We start from the raw sequence: 23308 nt of genomic DNA on the forward strand, positions 1-23308 counted from the left end.
CCTACTAGCACATGCAGGTGAGAGCTCTAGTTAGCAGCACCCCTCCAGGATGAGCTGGAACAACACCACACAGCATGGATTCCCTCTCATTGAAGCCAAACAAATCTGACAGGAGGCAAGGGCTGATAACTCACAAGCCTGGTGGAAAATGGTATGTCCGCACTGTGGTGACTGCACCAAGACATCTTGCATTTTGGGGGGCGGGGGGGGGGAGGGGAGTTGAGAGGAATATGACACAGCACAGTGCAGTGTCATACAGAAACATGTGAGCTTGCAGGTTTACATGCAAGTGCAGGAAGCAGGATGGCTACATTAGCTGAAGGCTCCTTGAGCTCATCCGTGCTGCTGAGCAGCAGCATAGAGAAGCGCGACACTAGTGCAGCGACATCTATCATACATGGTGCTGCTCTCTACTCACTGACGACTCCTTATCTCTCTTCATGGCTCAATGATTTGCCTTTCCAAGCATTGGTGCTATCCGACTTTTGGGGCGCCGTTCAAAACACCTTGTCATACGTTTCACAAGCTGGACCAAATGGTAAGACGTCTTTCTTTTCCTTTTTATCAATTTCTTCTTTCCTGTGGTCAGGACCTTGCAGGAATCTTATCCTGGGTGGCATGGTATGCCCATGGTCACCAGAAATACATCAGTTTGAAGAAAAAAATAAACTAATGATTTCATCTTGAATTTCAATCATGGGACTGGTACCTCAGAGCAGCCCTTCAAAACTAAGTTCCAGCATCTCCAAAACCACTGCAGCTTTCCTTTTTTGCAATGATTTTTTAATACCATCTACCTGCTCAAAAACAAGGTGTCAGTTTCTGTCTGAGAAGATGCAAGTTGGGGAAGAGGGATGATTATCAAATGGGACTTGCCTACCTGAGTCTTGTCTTTTTTTTTTGTTTTTTTTTTTTTAATCTCAAGAATTCTAAAAGTTTTGTTACATATCTCTTTCCTGTCCTCTGGCTGACTGTTCTAATAGGAACACGTGCCTTGTTTCTACTAGGTTTTTACATCAGGAAGCTCCCTGTATCTGAGCATAACCTTGTCTTTTTGCAATAATGATGCAGCCTTTAAGTATAACAGCTTGGGAAGAACGGCTGACACTTGAGCCAAGAGAAAGCTACTTACACAGGGCCAACAGGGAAGAAAAAAAAAAAAACAAAAAAGAACGCTGGAATGAAAGAGGTACCACCTGTCAGAAAAATAAAGGAGTAGGTGGGGAGACCCAGAGAGAGCAAGCCTGTAGGAGCGGTGACCTGACTTAATGGGGAGTGTGGGGGAGGAGTGGGCAGCAAGCAATTGCTCGTGTTCAAAATCCTAGTGATGGGATGAGTCAGAGATTCTGATTGAATTTTGCCTTCACTACACCCACAGACTGGTTATTATAAAGCTAAGAGGAGCATGGGTTGGTGCAGCAACAAAAACTACACCACAGTGAGTTGGTGGGTATCCGAAGGACCCCCAAGTGCTTGAAAATCTGAAGAACATCTGCTAAATATTGCATCCGGCATTTCTGCAGTTGTGACCAATCTGCYTAGCTGCACTTCTTCACATAAACAAACTTAGACTGATAACCAAATGGTGGCTGCATCTGAGGCAAAGGGGTACAACAGACTACCCAGAAATGACATTAGTGAGGACTGCTGGGGCTTCTGGAAGCATCAAGCTCCAAGAGCTGCCAGGACCTAGCAATGCCACTGCCCAGGAACTACTAGGAGTAATGCGGGTCCTCGGGACAACATGAGACAGGGTACAAGATATGTTTGCATTTCATCCTTCAGCCAGTGTTCTTTAATTGCATTTTCTTTCAGCTATTACTGACCCTGTTGTTCCTTCTTCTTCCCAAGCCAGGAGACGGGAGCAGCAGGCAGGACACACACCAGACGACCTGCTCAGCAAGTTGCACCACACCAAAAAACACAGTGAAAACTGCCAGTAAACATCCACTCACTCACACAGGGCAGTCAGTCATAATGGGTCAAAAGAAGCACAAGCTGTGACAGGCCTCCACATGAAAAAGCCCGACTGCATGTGCTCGGATGACAGCAAGCCTCTGAAATTTAACTGCCCCATTGGAAAGCGGGGTTCCCATGTCTTCAAAAGGAAGGAGGGGCTAGGTATCTCAGTTATCAAATGTCCAGCTTGGCTCGACTTTGTAAATATAATCAAGTTAAAGTAAGGTGCCCAGCTTTAAAATTTGACAGCTCTGGTAGTTACTGGGGATATTAGCTAGCAGGATGCTATCCTGACTAGCAACAGTAAGGATATCTTCACGCTCTCATACCTTCATGCTGCTGACAGAGACACCCAGTATTTCCAAAAGAAAGAAACACTGTCTACACAATGAACGTCAACTGGTCCCTCCCTTTCTTTTCATTTCGGTCTGTTCACTGCAGAAATGGTGGTGACAGGTCAGGGCTTGCTCCTCTGAGTCGATCTGATCGTTAACGGCCCTTGACTGCAGTACTCGACCCTTCAGYTCGGCCCACAGGAGAGACCCCGTACTCCTGCCAGGGCACAGCCCAGCAGTTCAACACCACAGGCCGTGAGACTGAGTTAAGCCTCCCAATCTTGCTCTGAAGCAGATGAGAAATGTTCCTCTTGAAAGAAGGACAAATTCTAGCAAACAATGCAGCCACTTTTGCAGTGAATGAATGCCCAAGGCCTTTGTAAAAATGATGCTAAACACTCTGCAATGCATCGGTTTAGGGTTTATTTCACTTTTATTTGACTTGCTCCTAACCAATTTAAGGTAAGCCAAGTAYATGCATTTTTAAGTGTGTCTACACACCAGTTTAGCTCTCTGGTTTTAAATCACACTATTAGTCAAGCCAGTACAGCTAACATGCAGAACAGCTGTGCAAACTGAACTCAGGTAACTAAACTCAGAGATATGGGGGTGTCTGGGCTGATTCAGAAAGAGATTCTCCTCTCCTAAACCCCACTAAATCTCAATTTACACTAAATTTTGATGGTTAAACTCATGGTTTCATGTTACATTTAATCCAGTTCTTTCCCTTCATTTGGGTCAGTTCAAACAGTTGCATGGCTGCACAATCACTTGAACAAAGATAAAAAACATGGCTGGCATAAGTGTGACAGGGATACAGGACTGGACGTAACCAYCTCTTTTAGCGGCAGCTGAGAGTTGCATGAATTAGGTATAATGTGAAACATGACATAATTCCAAGCAACATCCAACTCCCTGCACTTTATTGTGAGCCAAAAAATTTCCACAGCTTGAAAAAGCCACCATGAGGTATACCTGCCCTTGGAATAGTATTGTCATGGACTAAATTTAAAACAGTGCAGCTTCTCTAATCAGACTTCCTTTGAACTCAGCGGAGAGAGACAGGCTTCTTCCAGAGAAAAGTCAGTGGAAAAAAAAAATTTAGATTCCTCCTTGGGACAATTCACAGCAGATTCTTTTCTGCTGTTCCAGCACAAGAGCTAGGGGATATCAAATGAAAGCAGGAGGCTGAAAAGGAACAACAGAATTTGGTTTTCACGCTACRCATAACTAAGCTGTGGAACTCCTTGCTGTTGTATGGTGGGGGTGCTGAAGGGGTACATGGTTCAAAAAGCAACTGGACAAATCCAGGTGAAAAATATGTCCGTGGAGAGCTATTAAGTACAACCACATGGCATCTGGCTCTCAGGCTCCTTGAGCAGCATAGGAGAGCTGTTACATGTTTGCAGGAAACTATTACATGTTTGCATACTGCTTCCTACATATCCACTACTGGCCACTACTGGGTCAACTGGGCTAAAATGGGGCTTTGGTCTGACCCAGCATGGCCACAGTTATTCTGAATATAGAGGGAGCTCATGGAGTCAAGTCTCAGTAAGCTAAAATTGGCCTTCATTAACACCTTCTCTTCATGCCTACAGTTTGCTACAATTCAGAAACCGAAAAGCTTCTGTCAGGTCTTCTCAGACTGTCTGTAACTTAGTAGAACTTTTAAAAGCTTAAGTAAAAAAAAAGATGAAAAAGGACGTTCTGCCTTTTGTAGTAACAACGCACTGATAGCTTGGAAGAGGGAGATCTGGACTCTGAATCCTCCACCTGAAAGGTTTCAGTCTACAACTTCCACATCCCCTTAGCCTAAGGGTACTGAAAGCACAGCCTCTCCCCACCCTGCTGAAATTATGTCACTGGGCAGCAAAGGAGGCCGAACTCACAGGGCCAGAAAGAAGAGCTGATTCTGCAGCCCCGGAGGAAGACGCTCGCCTGCTCCAGCCTCCAACCAGCCACAGGCACAGCCCCTAAACTTGCCCTGTGTTTGAACAGGGTGTCACTACCCTGTGTGATGGGCAGAGATTGAACCAGCTAAAATGCTATGAACACTCATTTAAATGTTTTCTGGTATAGGCAAGTCTAGCCAATCATCCCTGTGCCTGGTGCTCATCTACAATCTGCCTCAACTGTCTCAACTGCAAAGTGAGAAGGGGTATCACCCTACTTCAAAGTGCGACATGATCCTGATTCCTTCACATTTGTGAAACATTTACAGATCCAYGAAAGAATCACAGAAATGCAAATGACTAGTTAGCGCATCCTAACTGTGAGATCACACTCTTACAAATGGCCTGCTCAGTTTACAAAGGCTTTTTTTTTTTTTTTTGGACTAAAATCAAGTCCATCCTAAACAGCTTCTTTTCAGTTTCAGATATTTCAACAAAGTGGATGTTCCTAAAATTTCTTTTTTTTCCTGGAACCCTTTTAACTCGGTAAACAGGTCTCTGTGTACAGTTTTCAATTACCTTTTATTCTGTAGGGCTAAATGAGACCAGATAGGCATATTCTTAAAAGGCTTTCATGAAAATGCAAATGAACAGTTCGCACTAGTCTGCTGGCTCAATAAATAGAACAGTTCAAAGTATTTAGACACTAGTAAATAGACTTAAAAAAAAAGATACAGAAAACCCCATCTGTGGCTCTAAAGAAGCTTTCATTTTCTTGTTACTACTACAAAACTTGCAATAACAATATCTTTAGAATATTTCCTCCATCATCTATACTAGCCTAGACAATGTATCCTTCTAATAGCTGACCTGCAGAAAGGGTATAAATCTTATTGAGGGGAAATTAGACCAGAATTTAACACCCAGGCTTGCCTGTGAACATGATCAAGTCAGCTTCTAGTAAAACACACGTGACCATATTTTCTTATCTGCCAAACTTTCCCCCTCTTCCTCTCCTAAACTTCACCATTCCTTTTAATGTTTTTTAAACTCAGCTCAAATACAGCAAAAGGTTGCATGTTCTTGTCCCCAGAAATCATATTACATGTTAATATTCCTTTGAAAGGATTTTGCTCTTCAAGTAATACTCAAAAGCAGGTTTGCTTATAGTGTTCAACTTGGAGGAATTTACACGTGTATACGAAATTTAAAAAATTAAGCTACTTAAAGTGAGCAGGACGTATACAGGCATAAAAGGAGGAGTTCCTGAAATTCAAGCTTCCCAGTTAAACAGGTCCCTTCACAGTCCCTTTCCACAGCAGAAACACACTGCAGCATCCAAACAGGAGCTTGCAAAGAGAAACAAGCAGCCCAAAAAAGGCTTCAGAAAAGGGTTTAAGGCTGCAGCGAGGCTCTGACTGTAGTGGTGCTTCCCTCAGCAGCTCACTGCTTTCCCTTCCACTGGCAGGGCTCTGGGCTTCATCACGTAAACCCTCCTTAATCCACTTCAGGCAAAGGCAACCGGATTAGGTCAGAGTCACTTTCATCCATACTCTAAGCTAATTTAGGCCACTTGCCTGGTGCAATTTAGGGTGTGCTTACATGATTGCATCGGCTGGTAGAGTTCAGGAGGTCTGCTGTTGATGCAGGGTGTCAAATTGCTAGAGGCACTACTATGATCAGTTAATAGATGCTCATGTTAAAAAAAGGACTGGTCCACCCACACTTTCCTACTAACTCCCCCAAATGCCCTGCTTAAGACAGACAAGGCTCTGTCCTTCACCAGAGAGTGAGAAACAAATGCTGAGTCGCATCTCAGGAGCCCATGCTGCAGAACCTAGCATTAACACATTTCTGGCAGGAGAAACCAAGTTCACGAGGCCTTAGCTATTTGTGTCTAGCCCGGAGCAACTTGCAGATGAAGGATATTTAGAGGCTAGACAGTCTTCAACAGTGAACATTTTGGATCCTCAGCACTAATTAGACCACTGGGTTGTTGTAACTTCTGCTGGGTTTAAAGTCATGTATTGCCAAGAACAGGTATTCAGAGCTAAGAATCCCTTTTGAGGGAAAAGCAAACAGTGTCCACTAAATTCTGCTCACTGTCTACTTGCAAACAGCAGAGCTACTGATATACTACTTTAACATAGGAAAATGAGGAGTCTGATACAGTTGTGTTATTCCAGCAGCCTGTGTCCAAGGCCACGGCTCTGTCACTGAAAGAGGCAACCCAGTGCTCTGTTGGCCCCACGCACACACTCCTGCTACACAGCTCTTCTCCAGTGGGTCAGTGGCAACTACAACAGCAATAATTTAGTTTTAATGGCAATCACTTTCCCAGSCCGGTGCACTGCACACCCAGAAAGGCAGCAGTGGGGGAGCACAGAGGAGGATGTGGCAGGTGGGATTACTTCCTGCAATCCCAGGCAGGACCAGCTCTTGCTAACTTAGAGCAACCATGAGACTATGGGTAGAGTCAGAGTGATACTGGTAGATACTGGTACTGTGCTCTCTCTTATATTCTGGAAAACTGGAAAGAAGAGGAGTGCACACAACATGTTCCTTCCCAGAACAGGGATCCTGATGATCAATGTTTAAAGGAGAGCGTCTCCRAGTGCCACACCTCGTATGCGACTGATTTCTTATTGAGCTGCCATAGCTACTACGCATCACCAAAACACAACACATACCTCAGTCTTAGAGTAAAAACATTCTTCCTTTTCTCTAGATGGGAAGACATTTGTTCAAAGAAACTCAACTTTCTCACTGTGATTTATTTTTACAGAAGGTACACTCAATCAAGACAGTAAAAATGCTAAGTCTTCAAAGCTGGATATTATGTAAATAAACTGTAAATGATTGCCTGCACTGATATGTGGCTCAGTGTTCAGTAAGGAAAACAGTTCTTGTTTTTTTAATTAAATGCTGATTTTATCTCTAATTCCAGACTATTCTGTTTGTTTATTTACATAAAATGTTATCCTGCTTGTTGGATTCCAAACTGTTATTCTGAACCTATCTGATTAACACCAGTATTTTAGAAAGCTACAGATCAAATAAATTTACCTGACTAATGACAGAAGCCTCTCTACTGGCAGTATAAACAAACGGAGCTAACCAGGCACAATCTTGGTGTACATGCACCAATTTACGAACACCCTTCACAGCATAATGAAGCTAATGGATGTGAGGATATTAACTGAAATAGCCAAGAGCCATGCACTTGCAATGATTCCTAAAAGCTTTTTATGTACTAAAGGGTCAGGTAATACACTTAAATGCAAGGCTGTGACTCATGCTCACTAGGAAAGAGCTGCAGCAATTGAAGACATTATCATCCCTTTATTGGGCCGCATGCTGCCTGCAGCAGAGTCAGCGGAAAGAAACCTGTACCTCCAGCTCCACTGCTGCAGGCCACAATTTGGCATTTTAGTATAATCCCATCTTTAATGGCAAGTTAAGCAAACATACCCAACAACAACACAGAACATCAGAGGCACAGGTGCACATTCCTTTCTGCCAACTGCTGCGAGGGTGCAGACGTGAAGCAGGGGGGCAGGACAGAGCGGTACGACATCAGCCACCAAAGGAAGATTTGACAGAGCAAACCTGTCAGAGCTGATATCCGACTGCCCTAGAACAGAACATGCTTGTTTATTTTAACTACAGTTTTGAAATGATTTCAGACTCCTCTCCATTGAGCAGTAACACTGCTTGTCAGTAAGTTATCCACGGAGATCCCTGAGGATCTCTCTTCACTGTATTGCTAGCTCAGGCTATGACTCAAGTTTTCATTCCCAGATGATTCTCATTCCCGTGCAAAAGACCCCACTTCAGAGTACCTGGCTCTGAGCTAGCAGTGGTGTCAGGGAGAGTGGGACAAACCAGGAGTGCCACAGATGCTGGGGCGCGTGGGGCAGCGCAGAGGCACGCGCTGCCACTTGTGCGGCGAACACGCAGGAGCTCGAGTCACAGCAACTCGGGCGCTGTGGGCCCATGGCTGGCAGCGCCACCCCCTGGGACTCACCCCGCCACCCGGGCTCTGGCAGCCACCCTCCCGGACGGGTACGGCTCGTTGGAACAGAAACAGCTTCGTGCGCTAAAACTAGACGAGCATTGCTGCAAAGGCTGATGTAACAAGGTCAGGTTTGTAAGACTGTTTTTCTCCCCCAGAAATGGAAGGAGACGTGCACAAACTCAAAGCACTGGGATTTGGGTTGGTTGGTTTTTTTTTCCAATTTTATTTTGCCCACATGCCTCACAGTGTAGTAGTCCTGAACCGAGAAATTAAGACAATGGCTTTGGTAGTGCTTTGCTTTCCACTGAGTTTTTTGTTTAAGATCTTTTTTGGTAAGGAATCAGAAATGCATAATCAAGATGCTCTTCTCCTAGTAATCCTTTGCTTCCAAGGTTATAGGTAGGAACCATAAATTTTTCAGTCGTGATTCAGGTTTGATGTCAGGAGTGAAGGATTAAGCCATGGTCTGGTTAATTCTGAATCTTACAATTATATAAACAAAGGAAAAAAAAAAGCCTTAATTCAAAATTAAAAATTTTTAGGCAGCCTGTGAAGACTCAAGAAATATTTTACATGGGCTAAAAATTACATTTAAACAACTTTCACTGACTTGTATATCTTTTGTAAAAGCTACTTATTGACCATTTGCTGCAGATGCTAGGCTGCCCAATTAAAAAAAAAAAAAAAAATCCCATTGGCAGATGACCCAATATACTAGAGCATCTACAAAGAAACAGTTACAGTTTACCATGCAGTAATCCATGGATTAAGGTCATAAATAGCACTTTATGACATATTGTAATGACTCTAAAGGGGTCATTCTGGTTTGAAGGATGTACAGAATATACACCCATCACAAACATTTCCACCGAGTTACTCTCTTCTTCCAGATCTTCAACATAAGACGACACACAAGAAAAAGATGCTTGGTAAGAAAAAGATGCCTCCTACAATATTGCCATGGCACGAAAAAATATAATAAGGAAAATAAATGAACATTTTCAAATAAAAGAACATTTTCAAATAAAATAAAATTTTCTTCTCATTCACTGGATGTTTTCACAAGTCTAGTAAAAGAGTTCTTGGTGGGCAACTGAAATTTTGTTCTACAGAGCTAATTTTAAAAAGCAAGCCAAGACATTCTGACATGCCCAAAATACAAAGCCACTACTGAAACTTTAAGAATAAAATTTGAAATGCTTACATTCTCCCTTTAATTATTTAGCTTAATTATTTTTCCCTTCCTTCTACATGAGAATACAGGTATCATTATAGAAAACACTGTTTACACCCTAAATCCCACAGGGTTATTAACCTTCTTATTTTGCCGTACATACAGCATTTGTGCAAAACCTTTAAAATAATTTTATAAAGTATGTTTGATACCATTAACAAGTTAGGAAAAGTTGATGTCCTGTCAACATAATAGCTAAATTTCCTCCAGAGGAAAGAATCTCTGCACTCTGTTCTAAACTTATGCTACTATCTGCACTGCTAATGTATATAATTAGTAATATTATTCATTTATCTGAGATTCCACAATACCAAGAATAAACATAATACGTTGTGTCAAAGTTGAAGTAATGGCCAATTTTTCTTACTTCTGTGGATTTTAATAAAAGAATCTGTACTCAACAATTTGCTTCATTATCACTCTGACAACAGCCAAGTATTTAAGCTGTCGTGTATTTTCATTTGCAATGAAACAATGATAATTCGTAAAACGTACTCTAGTGAATGCAATTGTCATACCAACTGTAAACAATCCTATATTCCACAGTTGTAGGCAATTTTTGTAAACAACGTACTGGCACTGGAAAAGAGAATCCTTAGAAACCTTTTCAAAGCTTCAATAAACAAAAGTTAAGACAAACAGCATTTGTATTAATATACATATTACTAGAACAAATCACTTTTTGATTGATCAATTTGAGTTTTAACTCATAATTTCATTCTTTACTTTTGATACATTAGCCTTTTCATTACACATGCAATTTTCTTCCTTACCTTTAAGGAATCAAAGCAGGCAATAACTCTTCCATTTTCAACCTGGCAACTTTTAGGAGGATGTGCAAATTTGCATTCTTCATCAGAGCGTGAACAAGTTCCCCTCTGAAATTGTCTGCACACTTCTAACGTTAGCCATTTTGTATCTCTTACAGGAGCAACATTCAAAGCCATGATGAAAAGCTGATTTAGATTCTGTAAATTGCTGTCAAGGGAATTATACCAAAGAAACTTCCAAAAACCAATAGTGGGGGGAAAGGGGGAAAAAGGGGAAAAAAATTAACTAGAAAAAAATAATTCCAACTGGAAAGGAAGTGTTTGTTTTTTGTTTAAAGTGGTGGGGGAGGATTAAGAATGTCCAACACACACAAAGCAAAAAAAGCAGAGAAAGTTTATCAGCAAGCAGTCACTCAATCATTAAGTCCCACTTGTAGACTTTTGGCTGAAAAAAACCATGCTCAGTAGCATTTCTGTCTGTAAATCGTTTGGGTCTGCTGATTGTGTCACTGACACTCCAGTTGTAAGTAAAGGTTCTTCAATGCAATGGCATTCCTTGAGAGAACAGTAATCCCTTGTAGATCACTCGCTGGTATTGATTACACAAGAAAAGCAATGCAGTCATTTGCTTGTGTCCCAGTAATAATTCTTCTTCGTCGTCGTCTTCTTTTTACATTGAAGTCCGTTTCACATCAATGAATTGGCAAACCAAGACAGTTGAGGTATCTTCTGCCACGTGCAAGGTCAAGGCAATGTCTAGCTGGCAAAGACAGTATTTTGAAATACAGGCGAAGCAGTCCTCTCTTGCAAAAGTGACTTCACAAAGGCACTTTTTAAATCACTGACCTGACAAAACAAATACAATATCAGTTCACATTCAACTTATTTGAATCAACATTATGAAACCTATCATCACTTCTTATCAGAAATGATAAATATACTGCCAATGCTTACTTGTATTCCTTTCTCCAAACCAAATCAGCCTCCTTCATGAAGTTAAGCGTGACAAGGGAATAACCAGTTGAAACACGTATTGCAGTAATATTCTAGGCAGCAATCCAAAAGTTGGGAATGATTTAAATAGATGAATGTGGCAGACACAGTAATTAGGCATGCTGGTTGTGAAACAATTCAATCTAATGTGCTTAGTCTCCAAAACAATATACAAGTTTCCATTAATTTATCATTTGGCCCTTTAGATTGTGTTATTGCATTATAAACTGTTATTTGTTCTCTCTTAGAATGAAGATAGTAGTATTCTGTTTGGATTTCCTGTAGCTCTCCCTCACTCTTACTCAAGGGAGGAAAAAAGAAAAAAAAAATATGGCCATCCCAAGATTACAAGAAAAAACCCTTCCTTGTCCAGAAACAATAATTAGTTCCCTGATAAACTAAAGGCTGTTTTCGGAAGGCTTCATGAGAGGCCACACCTTCCTAAGTCACCATTCTCTGATGAGTTCTTTCTAATATGCAGAATCCTTTTCTGAATTTTTCTTTGATTAAATTGGCTTTCATGTTCCTTTACAAATACATGGTTCATCATCAAAATCTTGGACTTTCAAATATGCAACTTAAACTAAATACCTACAATATTTTATAGTCCTCGAATAGTTTAAGTTCCATCTTAAGTTCTACAGACAGATTCGAAAAAACAAGGGTTAGATACTATATACAGTCTTTAATAAATGACTATATTTTACATGCAGAGCATGAAACCACAGTCATGGTGTTTCCTTCCTTCTATTCAGCTTCTAAAGAACACAAACTTCACTTTGCAGATACCAGCCAGAAGCAGCTGATGGATTATTTTTATGCAAGAATAATGAAAAGGGGATGATTGGAATAAGCGATATTTTAAAATGTACCAATAAAAATAGCTCTAAGCACATTGTCGGCTTTCCCATGCCAGAAAAATTACCATTCTGTGCTTGGATTCATCTGGTTTAATTGAAGTCAGTACTGTTAGAAGTAATGTGAGTAAGAATTACTCATACAGAGTTTCAGGAACAGTTCTGACTTCTAGGTCTTCACCACATCAAAAGGCTCTTCTATTACTTAGTAATGCTACCAAAAAGAGTTTTACTATGTGACTGATACCTACAACAAAATTTGCTACTACTAGCACAAATAAAGGTCATACAACACTGATTACTCAGAAATTCAGTTTCAAGTCAAATGTGCAGTGAGATGTCTGGATCATGCTTAGCTGGCTCCACCTCCACCTTTTGCAAGTTGCAAGAGAGTACATTTTAAAACAATTCTACGCAATTGTAATATAGTACAGTATGTGAATTACATATTCCTTTCGTTAATTATTCCTTTAATGTTGTCTCACAGCATCAATGAAGAATGGAGCTAAACTGAAAGTGTACACAGAGGTGAGAAAATACTTGTAAATGATTAAAAGTAAAGAGGAAAAGAAAGGAAAAAAAAAAAGAGCCTTTCCAGAAGAGCTTGTTGGGCTGATGATTTAGCTGGCTAAATGAAAAAGAGGAAATATTCTCTCCAAAGCCACTCATTCAAATTCAGAACCATCAGTAATGGATTTCAGAAGTATATGTAGGAGATGTACATTTTTCTTAAAATTTCAGTCTATGTTATACTGCATACTGCTTAAAAAAAATCACAAGTAGTAATACTTTGCTGCACTATATACCACTACAGTTGACAAAGTCATTTCTCAAATAGTAGGTGTTGAGACTGATGAAAAATAGACATTACATATCATGACACAGCAAACACTATACAAATGGCTCCAGTCATATTTAAAAAAAAATGTTCACAGTAGAATCAAATATGAAATTGTAACAAGAATAAATACCACAAAGCTTATGGGGGGGGTGGGGGAAGGAGAAGGGTGGAAGAAAAATTAAGTATACATAGAAAATTTCACCATATTTCCCATTTTCTTAATATTTGAGCAAACTAGTCAAGATTTTCCAAAAAAAGAGGGCAGAGGGTTTGTCTCCTAAATCTTATCTTGTCAAAAATAACGCCACTATGCGATTTCCCAAGAAGCATGGAGCACTTCAGCAGCTTTTGCTGACCCAGGCTCAGAAGAGCCCCAGAAGCAGAGCTGAGATGTTTTTGACATTGAAGGTAATATAAGGGGAAGGGAGGGGAAGAAAAAACTAAAATTCTAGAAGGAACAAAGAAAAGAAGAGTTCACGACATGTGGAAAGAGCTCAAGAGTAGGCAAATGCAGGCGTAGAAAAACAGGAAGTGAAATGGTTGGTTGTGGAAGAGGAAGGGAGAGGCTTCATGAGAAAAGTGAGAAAAGGGGAGAAAGATGGAGGAAGTGAACATTGAGGGAAAAAGGAATTTCAGAAGGAAGGGAGAAGAGAATAAGGTTACATGGGAAAATCCAGTGGTTTTGGTAAAGAGATGGAAGGAAATGAGGGAAAAAAGCATGGGATTTATGTAAGAAAATACAAATAATATAATAAGAAAGTCTCTATAAAATGCCTCCCCCAAGCCAAGGGCCATTATTAATGTCACAGCTAACTCAGACCTTAGTTGCAAAACTCACCCACACGGAGAAGAGGGGGGCCTCTAGCAAGTGTAAACTCTGCTTTTCTTTCCACTGGTTCTGACTTCAATTTGTCCCACGTACCAGGCAAAGTTAGCTTGCCCTTCTTTGAACAAACCAAACCAAACCCATACCAGCCTAGAGAACTCGGCACCAAGGAAGTCCCTTCCCCAGGCAGAAGGGTTTGCTTTTCGGTTTGTCTGGGGTTCTTGCTTAGGTTTTGTTCTTGCTGGTTTTAATGAATCCAGCTCTCTGGGCAAAACAACTCGACCCTACATCCCCCACTGGAGCTAAACAAACTACCAAAGCTTATACATAGACAACTGAGATGCAAAACACTGTTAGTAAAGCTGCAGAAAACATTAAACACGATACAGATAAAGGAACTAAATTTTTTTTTTTTACAACTATTACCACTTATTTTCAGTCTCTCAGGCACTTGGATCAATCGAATTGATCCAGAATATATTCACAAATGTAGTTTTCCATACACCAAATGAATGAAATCATTTGGAAACACTCTTTAGCTTTAGACCTCCCCCTTTCACTTCTTTTTGGCAGAATCCTAGAAAGGCACAGAGGAGTAGGTGATTTTTGCCAACCTCGTGTTCCCCTGAGATACCAGGGAAGAATCTGTGCTCGAATCCAGATCTTCTTTGCGCTATGTTTTAAACCACAGAACCCTTTTTCCTTTTCCAAGTAGACATTATATACCAGTGCATTTAAATATATCCTTTCTGATAAACATTTTCCCTTTAATTTTTAAATAAGGCAAAATACATAGGCACTAGGAACCCCCAGAAAAGGTTCCAATTCAGAGAAACATTAAGTATCCACATGGGAGTTTCTAGTGAGCACAAAGCTTTGCCCTCTTATAAAACAGCAGATCTCTTAGCTAGAAAATAGGAGTTCTTGCTATATAAAAAATATGGGCTGCTCTGGTCCAGTAGTTTTACTTATCAGGCAGATTACGTAGTGAAGTGGATCTCTGTAATGGAGAAGCTGAGGCTTCTTGGATGCGTTCTGTTCATGCTTCAGCAGATAATCACAGTAAGGTCACAACAACTTTTTCAGTGTAATAATGAGATAAGACCTGATGATCAAAAAGCTACCTCTGCAGATGACAACTTCCAGCAAAGGAATAGAATCCTATGCATGGTCCCAACACAGATCACTAATGAAACCACTAATTTCAGCAAGAATTATAATTTTCCACTTTAGAGAATTAAGCGCTCCATAATACTCACCAAATGAAAATCTTCAGTAAGAGATGGGGGCTCTATTTATTGATCCCACTGTCAGAGTTTATCAACATGATCCATTTAATTTTTCTCTTTTATATATATTGAAAACAAGAACTAAAAGTTAGAAAACCCTCAGTTGTACTTAAGCAGGATTGCATAAGTTTAAAGTAAATGACCACAAACTTTCTTTCCCAGTGGACCAGAAAAGATTTGCTAAATATACCAAATGAGCTCTATTGTTTACAGTGGTCTGTTTTAAAACTAGGGGATAAAAACAAAACAAAACAAAAAACCTACCCCATTCTGTGGTGAAACCATGCTGACCTTCCCTTAGGTCACTATCAGGGCCTGTTGACCTTCAGCACAGCTATGTTCTGCCCAAACTCGCACTGTAAGTGGTTGCAGCAACTATTTTCAGTGTGGAGTAGCTCTGAAGTTGGGATGGGACAAATTTTGGCATGGGTTTCATAGCCACTCACTAGAATAGGTAAAATGGGATGGGCTCCAATACAGCAGAAGATCAAGCTAACTTATCTAAAAATCATCCCTTCTTGCATTACACTTTATGAATCCAGGCAGCCAAGAAATCCTGCATGCATTTTGAAAAACAGAAGGTGTAAATCCTCAGGTAGTTACACAGCCTTGTACTTCAGCTCATCTCCCGACTCCCAGCCAGTCACTTTCTGTCCCAGTTCATGCTCCCATCTCCTTCCACGTTCAGGGCAGGCAGACGCCTGTCTCTTCGGCCCTGCTCGGGCATCAGAACAGGAAGCCCCAAGGGGGAACAAGGCAACCTCTGAACATGCAGGTTAGGCTTAACCCTGAGGTGGCTTCTCCCTGTGAGGTTCTTGCTCTCCATCAGGGGAATCCAGGCAATTCAGTTACTCAGCTTAACTCACTTAAATGCCTGAAGTTAGGTGGGATAAAACTGACCCTATGGGCCTATCTGACCTACAGTCCCCAACACTGACCTTAGCATTCGCAATCCACAGTCATACAAAATCCTAGTCGGAGCAAACAGCCATGGTGTGCTGAATACTCAATGCCATGAGAATGTCTTTAGAACTTAAATTTTCAAAAACAGCATGCATATAGTGCGATTTTTCAGATTGTTGGCTTAGTCAAATATGGTAACACATTTAAGAGGTCCAAAGTCATATCCCTAACCCCAGGGAAATGTTATTGCCAAATTTCAAGCTCTTGATCCCAAGCAGGTTGCTATTACAACTTTTATACACCTACATACTCAAACACAAAATTATTTTGGTTACTTCCACCAAATCGCGTCCTTAGTCCTAAATTCACTTTAGATATAATTTTTAAGAAACAAACAAAAAATAAACCTGCAGTAGACACCAGGCACACTGGATTTCAGGTTGACATTTTAAGGTGGTTGCTGAAAGTTATTAGCAGCTGAAAACAGGCTCTCTTATAATGAAAACTGTTGAACTTTCTTAACCATAAGAATTGCCTAGCTTCAAGACCCAGCAACCACAACTTTAACAGAGGATAACCTTATCAATGGTTTAAGGTCCTCATGAGTCCTCAGTTCAGTGAGTTCCAGGCATCTGGTCTGAGGATAAACTAAACTGTAACAGTTTAGCCATTCCCTTCCATCAACAGTTACTAGCTCTGAGTCAGTGACATCGCTTGGGATGGCACTGTAACAGGCAATACGGGACAAAATATGATTTCCAGATGCCCCAGGACATCCCATGAAATGCAAACACAATGACTGGCCAATGTGCCACACTCTATGGAYGCATCTTCAGATCACTGACAAGGAGTCAAACTTTTAGGAAATACAATGCCACGTGATCCTTCTGAATACTTCTTCCAACAGCTACTATTCTTGCTGGTTTCGGCACTCCGATGCTGGGAAGTCAGGCAGTGCGCTAAACGAAGGCCCTCAGGCGGGCCAAGGCGTGGGAAGGCTGGCGCGGGTACAGCAGCAGCTGTGGGGCGGTGAGAGGCTCCCAGCTCCTGGCGAGTCCCAAATGCAGCAGAAGCCAAGAGCTCTCCGCCTTACGTAAAGCCACAATCCTGCTGATCAGCAGCGTCTCGCTCCTCTGGTAAACAGCTTCTGCCAACCCCTGAATACTACCTACTAGAATACTTTTTAAACTCCAGTGGAAGAGAGAAAAAATAAGATCTGGAAAATCACCCTCACTCCCTTTCAGAAAGTTGCTAATCCTTCAGCAGCTGATCATAATTGCAAAGGAAACTTGCTTTGCAGCTCACTATGTTTATAGAGGAAACCTAGTGGAAAGATTCTCAATGTAAATCTAATATAYAGGGATTCTTCCATATAAAGCAGAACCAGATCAAGTTAAATACCTTAGATATTCACAACAGAAATACACGTATTCAAAGACTGACAACTACTGAACATGCTCCCTCATCCATAAGGTGAATTTCTAAAATAACAAAGGCCAAAGGAAAGACATCCAAATCCCACTAAGTCACACTTATTGGCACTTCACAGTAGATTCCAGTTTCAAAGCACTCAGGAGACTGCTACATTTCTAGGGGACACTGGCAGGTAGTTCAGTGCAAAAGGCAGTTCTCATTTTTTCAATTAAAGCTCACTGCTACATTCTTTAAAGTGTCATTATTTTTCATTCTTTGTGCTTTAAACAGCATTCAAGGCCTCAAAAGTGAATAGAAGCTGCGTATCAAATGACTACAACTGCATGAGTGMCCTCCAGCACCATTTTAAATCCCGCCTACCTGCCAGTCCCTCATCTCCCCCAGCCCTGTTTGTGCTTGCCCTTCCTTGGACTCTGCCCAAAAGCTCAGGAGAGGAGGGCTGCAGTTTGATCGTAGGCTAAAGCCAGGCATAAAGCTCCTGCTACCAAAACATTAAACACCCCAGTGATATGACAGCATGCTGATCCCATATAACCCACTCTACCGGTTCAAATTTGTTAATAACAGGTTTCCAACAGGTTTTCTGACAGATCACCTACTGTCTATTCATATCACTCCAGAGTTACGCTGGCTCAGTCATGATCCATCTCCCCAAATCCAGAATAAAGTCAACACAGAACCATACCGTGGCACCAACCCTGCATCGACACGGCAGGCTAACTTGACAGAAATGTGATCGTGTGCCCATGACTCACACCTGATGAAGTCTACAACAGACCTGAGGTTAAAGGCCATGAAACCATGCACTGAATCTCCGTTCCTTTCCTTGCACTCGGGCTGCCCTTTCTATTGCGGCACGTCTTATTCTTTGTTGCACGCTCCTTAATGTGGTGAATCTCTAAAATAACCTAAATTCACCTAAATTACTCCCTATCCCTGGAAAGCAAGACTGACTCTGAGTCATCTCACACTATTATAAGCCTCACTGCAAAATCCCCTGCTAGCCAATACAGAGAGGATCTTATTTCAAAAGATGCTGAAGTGGATGAAAAAAAAGTTATTTTGCAAACAAATAATATGACAGTTGGCATGCTTTTTAATCACATTTGAATAAGTTGCATTCTTAAAGACTGACCATGCAAGAAGATTTCTCTACAGTAGATAAGCTTTTCTCACTTCATCAGCCTACCAGATTAGGAAATGGAGAGCAGAAAGTGATATGACATAACTGAGGTATTGTTCATCAGCGAGTACAATGCCTGTGTTGTATTCTTCTCTTGAACCAATTTCTAACCTCTCATTCATATTTTTTATATATAACCTAATATTAGAGTATTTAGTAAAACTGGACAATGTATGCTAGAGTTTAATAATGTCTTTTTGCATAGTTCAGTAAAATTTCACAGAATGGTTGAGGCTGGAAGGGACCTCTAGAGATCTAGTCCAAACCCCCTAATTTGAGTATTAAAAACAGAATGAGGCTGCTAGCTCCTTCCTGAACTATTATGAAGTCACAAAAATAATGACTTCAAATGGGGAATAAGCTGATGTGCCCCAAGAAATGGACTAAAAAACCCTGGGATATCACAGAAAAAAATCCCCTATACTCAAGAAACAAAAGAAAACACAAAAGACTTTCATGAAACTTCATCTATTCTTTCATGGAAAACATGAATGGAAAACCATAACATTCTTAGGAAATAATATTCAATTATAATAGAAAGCAATGAATGTATTCTCTTTGATAGACTAAAAATGAAATTTGTGAATTTTTTTTTTAATCATTTAGGTTTCTGGGGTTTTGTTTGTTTGTTTTGTTTTGTTTTTTTAAGGCTGAAAGCAGACTTCATTTTTCATTGAATAAACCATTACTGCTCAAGTCAGGAAGAAAACAGAACAATCCTATCAGAGAAGTAGCACAGTAGTTTGAACAAGCAGGCAGGAACCATAAATACTAGAATTTTATTCTCGGTCTTTTTATTAATTTGACTTGAACTCTACCAAAGTCAAGTCTCCAGACCTACAAAAAACCCTGTTATTTATTTGCCTGACTTGGAGATAACTATTGCAACACCTTTGTTTGTTATACAACCAGAGACAGACGCTTTAGTCAAGTGTAATTCAAATGAATAATTTACTGAAAGTCAATTCTAACTACTTCAGTTAAGCTGACAGAAGTCCAGGGACAGGTTAGAAAATACAGGTCTGTTTTATTTGAACTAAGCGTGACCTACAAATAATCAGTTTTGCTAAATGAGCCATATTCTCCTTGCCAAGATCACTAATCTGATATGTTGATCCTTTTGCTGCTCTAACCAAGGTTCAGGTTTTTTAGTATGTTCCATGCTATTTACAGTATAGCAATGAGCTTATTCAGAAAATCTATCGGTTCACTTTAAAGCTGGCTTTACAATATAATAGCACTAATGTCCTTTGTCTTCTGGGAAACAGGTGAGGAAAGCGTACCACCAACTGTGAAACAACAGACACAGCTCAGGGCCTTTTCAGCAATCCATCATACTACGCTGGTAATGGACCATGAAATATTTCTGAAGTTTAAGTTTGTAGATGACTGGAACTCACAAGAGTATTTTCTAACGTCAGCGTGCTTAGAAGTCATGCTGACAAAACTAATGCTCATTATACTTTAGTTAAAATGCAATCGCAGAAAACAGATTTTTCTTCTTCTAGCAAACATTTTTTGGCTTTTACAATAATTTTCCTCCTGCTCTGCTGCACCTTCTACTCTTTTTTTTGGTCTGTATCTTCTCTTAGTCTGTAGCTTAAACACTCCTTGTTCTTGAGTCAAAAGAAAACTGATTTAATTCTCTAGGTTTATGAATTTCATATAAAAAATTCTGCTCCCACCTTGACAAGAGGGCTGAAGTAGTTTTTGTTACTGTGCCTCTGTGAACATAGTTAATCATCCCCAGCAGCAATGACGTATCACTTGGCCTCTTGTGGACACAAATGTTTTGCTTTTGGCAGTGTGTACCATGTAATAGCTATTAATCAAGTCGAACTCCCCAAAGAAGGGTACCCCAGTACATTAGGAGGTTCTACTCACACCCAGCTGTGGACATGCATTATATTTTTCAGGAGTCTAAAATATTTATACAAAAGTGTGCTTACGTGCTCTAAAATTTTTATAGTCCTGGACAGGCATACAGAGACATAATCATGACATGATGAATACATGAACATGACTGTTTTTACCTGCCAAAGGACCTATAACATGCTATTACAAAGAAGCATAACTTAAAAGGGCTTAGACTACCATTGATTATCTATTTTCTCTACACCCATTTTATACTAAGCCTAGAAAAGGGAATCCTTACAAAGGCTTTTATTTCCGTGACAAACAGTATTCCCTCCCAGTGAAAGCAAGGGACAGCTTGGAATAAACCAAGACTCCATGTAAATTAAGATACGTTAAATTTGCAAGCTGAAAATATTTTCAAGACTGCCAATAACATTGTTAAAAATATATTCTAGGAAATTACCCAGCTCTGGAAAGTTGCACGGCATGTCCAAACAAAGCTCCTGATGAGCGTATAGCAAGAGAACTATCTAATGCTATTAACTCTGACTGTGTCTTAAGCACTAAATCCATTCTGACAAAGAAACAGACTCTACACAAAATCCAAGAAGCAGCAGAGTTCTGAGATAGAATATGTGCATTTTTGTGCCATTTTCACCATTTGCATTTTAAATGACAACAGCACACTGAAGTACATACATAAAGATAACGTTAGCAGGTCAGCCAGAAAGACCATCTACCTCAATATCCTGTCTCTGGCAGTGGCCAGTATCAGATGAAGAATACAAGAATGGAGCCTACAGAAGAATACAAGAATGGAGCACAATCTCTGTGAATATTCTCCCAGCCTCCAGCAATCTGTGACTGATGTCTTTGTATTTAATAGGTCTCACTAGATTTTTCTTCCATGGATTTGCCCAGTCCCTTTTTGAATGCTGCTCTATTAGAAGAGGCTTTCATCAGCACATGCATGGAAAGTGGGATACCAGGAGGGAGTCTGACTGGTTTTGAATTGTTGACAAAAGACTGGACCCACGAGAGAGGAGAGTGGATATTGAAGGAAACACTTCAGGACCTCTGTTGTTTGCAAGTTTGTGTGAATCTCCAATGTAGCTGGGAGTAATTAAATGACTGATTAAAAAATTCCTTTGCTAAATCTGTGTTGCTACTGACTTGCTTGTTATTACCCCTGAATGGGTTAAACAAGAAGAGAGTGTGCCCCTTTTGCCTCCAGCAGAGGTGGAGCTCTGAGAAGAGTGTTTTTAAAACCGGCCAGAACAGGAAGAAACACTAAGCTCCCTTCCGCAGCGCTCCAAGGTGCATTAGGCAGGAGCACTTGCAGAAGCAATGCTCTTAGTGACCCCGTAGGGGGACCCAGGGCTGCGCACAGGCGTTAGACTCTGCCAGACCCTACGCATTTCATAACCACCTCAAACAGATTTTGAAAGTAGCAACTCATCACAACTGCAAAGCGCTTTACCACAGGCAAAAATAACTGATGTCTCTAGTGGCTTGACTTCTCAAAGGGTGGCCCAGGTGAGCCTTCATGAGGGCTTGCTTTATCACTAGTATGCAATTGCCCTTTCTGCCTACGTTAATGGCACACATGTAACCCCCCCCCCCCCACAGTTTTATTTACTTCTAAAATATAAAAGCAATCATCATGAAGTAGAACATGCTCAAGCTTCTTGCTTCTTACATATCTTATGGGATATACTGCACAGCCAGATTAAAAGTGTATGTGATAGAAGACCTTTTTGGTTTTTTTTAAAACAACAACAAAAACATTATTTTCTGTGACAACTCCCTGAGTTTCCCACCTGTGGTCAGAATATTTTATACCCTATAACAGTGAAAAAGATGGTACAGTAACCTAACTTTAACTTAGCCTATGAATGTCAGACTGTTAAGATCGTAACCGAGTATCTTCACCAGCAATTATTTTGTATCTTTTTAAAATACTGAAAACTCTTGTGCTAACACTCAGACAGCAAGTATTTTATATAACAAGAGCAGAAATTTTCCTACTAAAAGCCATTTTTCAAAGCTCCTTCCTAGTCAAGGAAAAAAAAGAGGGTTTTTTTTAGCATGGAGAATTTTTTGGCATTTTTTAAATACCTGAAAAATAGGTATTAAATAGGTTCATTGGTCTCCTCTAAAGATAGTCTGCCTTTTTGTTTGGAACAGAAAGACTCTTTCCTCCTTTTTTTCTTTTGGTCCTCCAGGGTGAATAAATAGAATATCCAGTCATGCCCAGCGTGGAGATGACAGTAAGAGACTTTTTCATTTCAAAATTTCACGTCATTTATTTGTCTACAAGAAACCATTTAAAACTTCTGAGGCTATGCATGTTGTATTAGATGATACATAATGGAAACTTATTCTCCCTGGAATACAATAGATCTGCACTACATAAACCCCTATTTTGTTGACAAACATCTATCATGAGTTCAGGAAAATAATTCTTTTCCTCAAAAACAGTGTTTTTGCAACTGATCACAAATAAGGAGAATACCCTTTCTCAAAGCAGTTGCAAATTCTGGTGAACGTCTGCTTTCCAGGAAATCTTGAAAATTTCTGTGTAATTCTGAACCAAAAGGAACGAGTTATAGCTGGAAGCAGCGCACGTGAACTGTCTGCAGATGCAGTTTACCATAGTGAACATTAACTTCTTTCTGCACTCTAGGATAATGAATTTTGGTTTTGATGTGCGATACTGCTACTCAACTTTCTTTTTGCTTGAAAGCTGACTAAGAAGCAGTGACATGCTGAAAATGGGTCATACTGATCTGTTTTAATTTTTCAAATACATCTCCCTTGGTCCAAGAAGCTCACCACTGCTTTGTTGCCACTTGAAGAAAATTACTTTTTAACCCATTTCCATTTCAGAAAATAATATATATGTTTTTGAATA

The 23308-nt window shown here is 40.3% G+C and overlaps 1 protein-coding gene across 3 annotated transcripts in view; it reads right to left on the reverse strand.

Moving 5' to 3' along the window:
* The window catches only part of MBNL2 (muscleblind like splicing regulator 2), a 94001-nt gene that overhangs the window by 60520 nt on the left and 10173 nt on the right, over positions 1-23308 (reverse strand). For all 3 annotated transcript variants that reach the window (XM_026058204.1, XM_026058205.1, XM_026058203.1), the window contains exon 2: positions 10215-11057. In XM_026058204.1, the coding sequence (XP_025913989.1) occupies positions 10215-10388 (174 nt within the window). In that variant the 5' untranslated portion in view covers positions 10389-11057. The remainder of the gene's footprint in view (positions 1-10214; positions 11058-23308) is intronic.

This window comes from Apteryx rowi, unplaced genomic scaffold (assembly GCF_003343035.1).
Source record: "Apteryx rowi isolate R43461 unplaced genomic scaffold, aptRow1 scaffold_144, whole genome shotgun sequence".
NCBI lineage: Eukaryota > Metazoa > Chordata > Aves > Apterygiformes > Apterygidae > Apteryx > Apteryx rowi.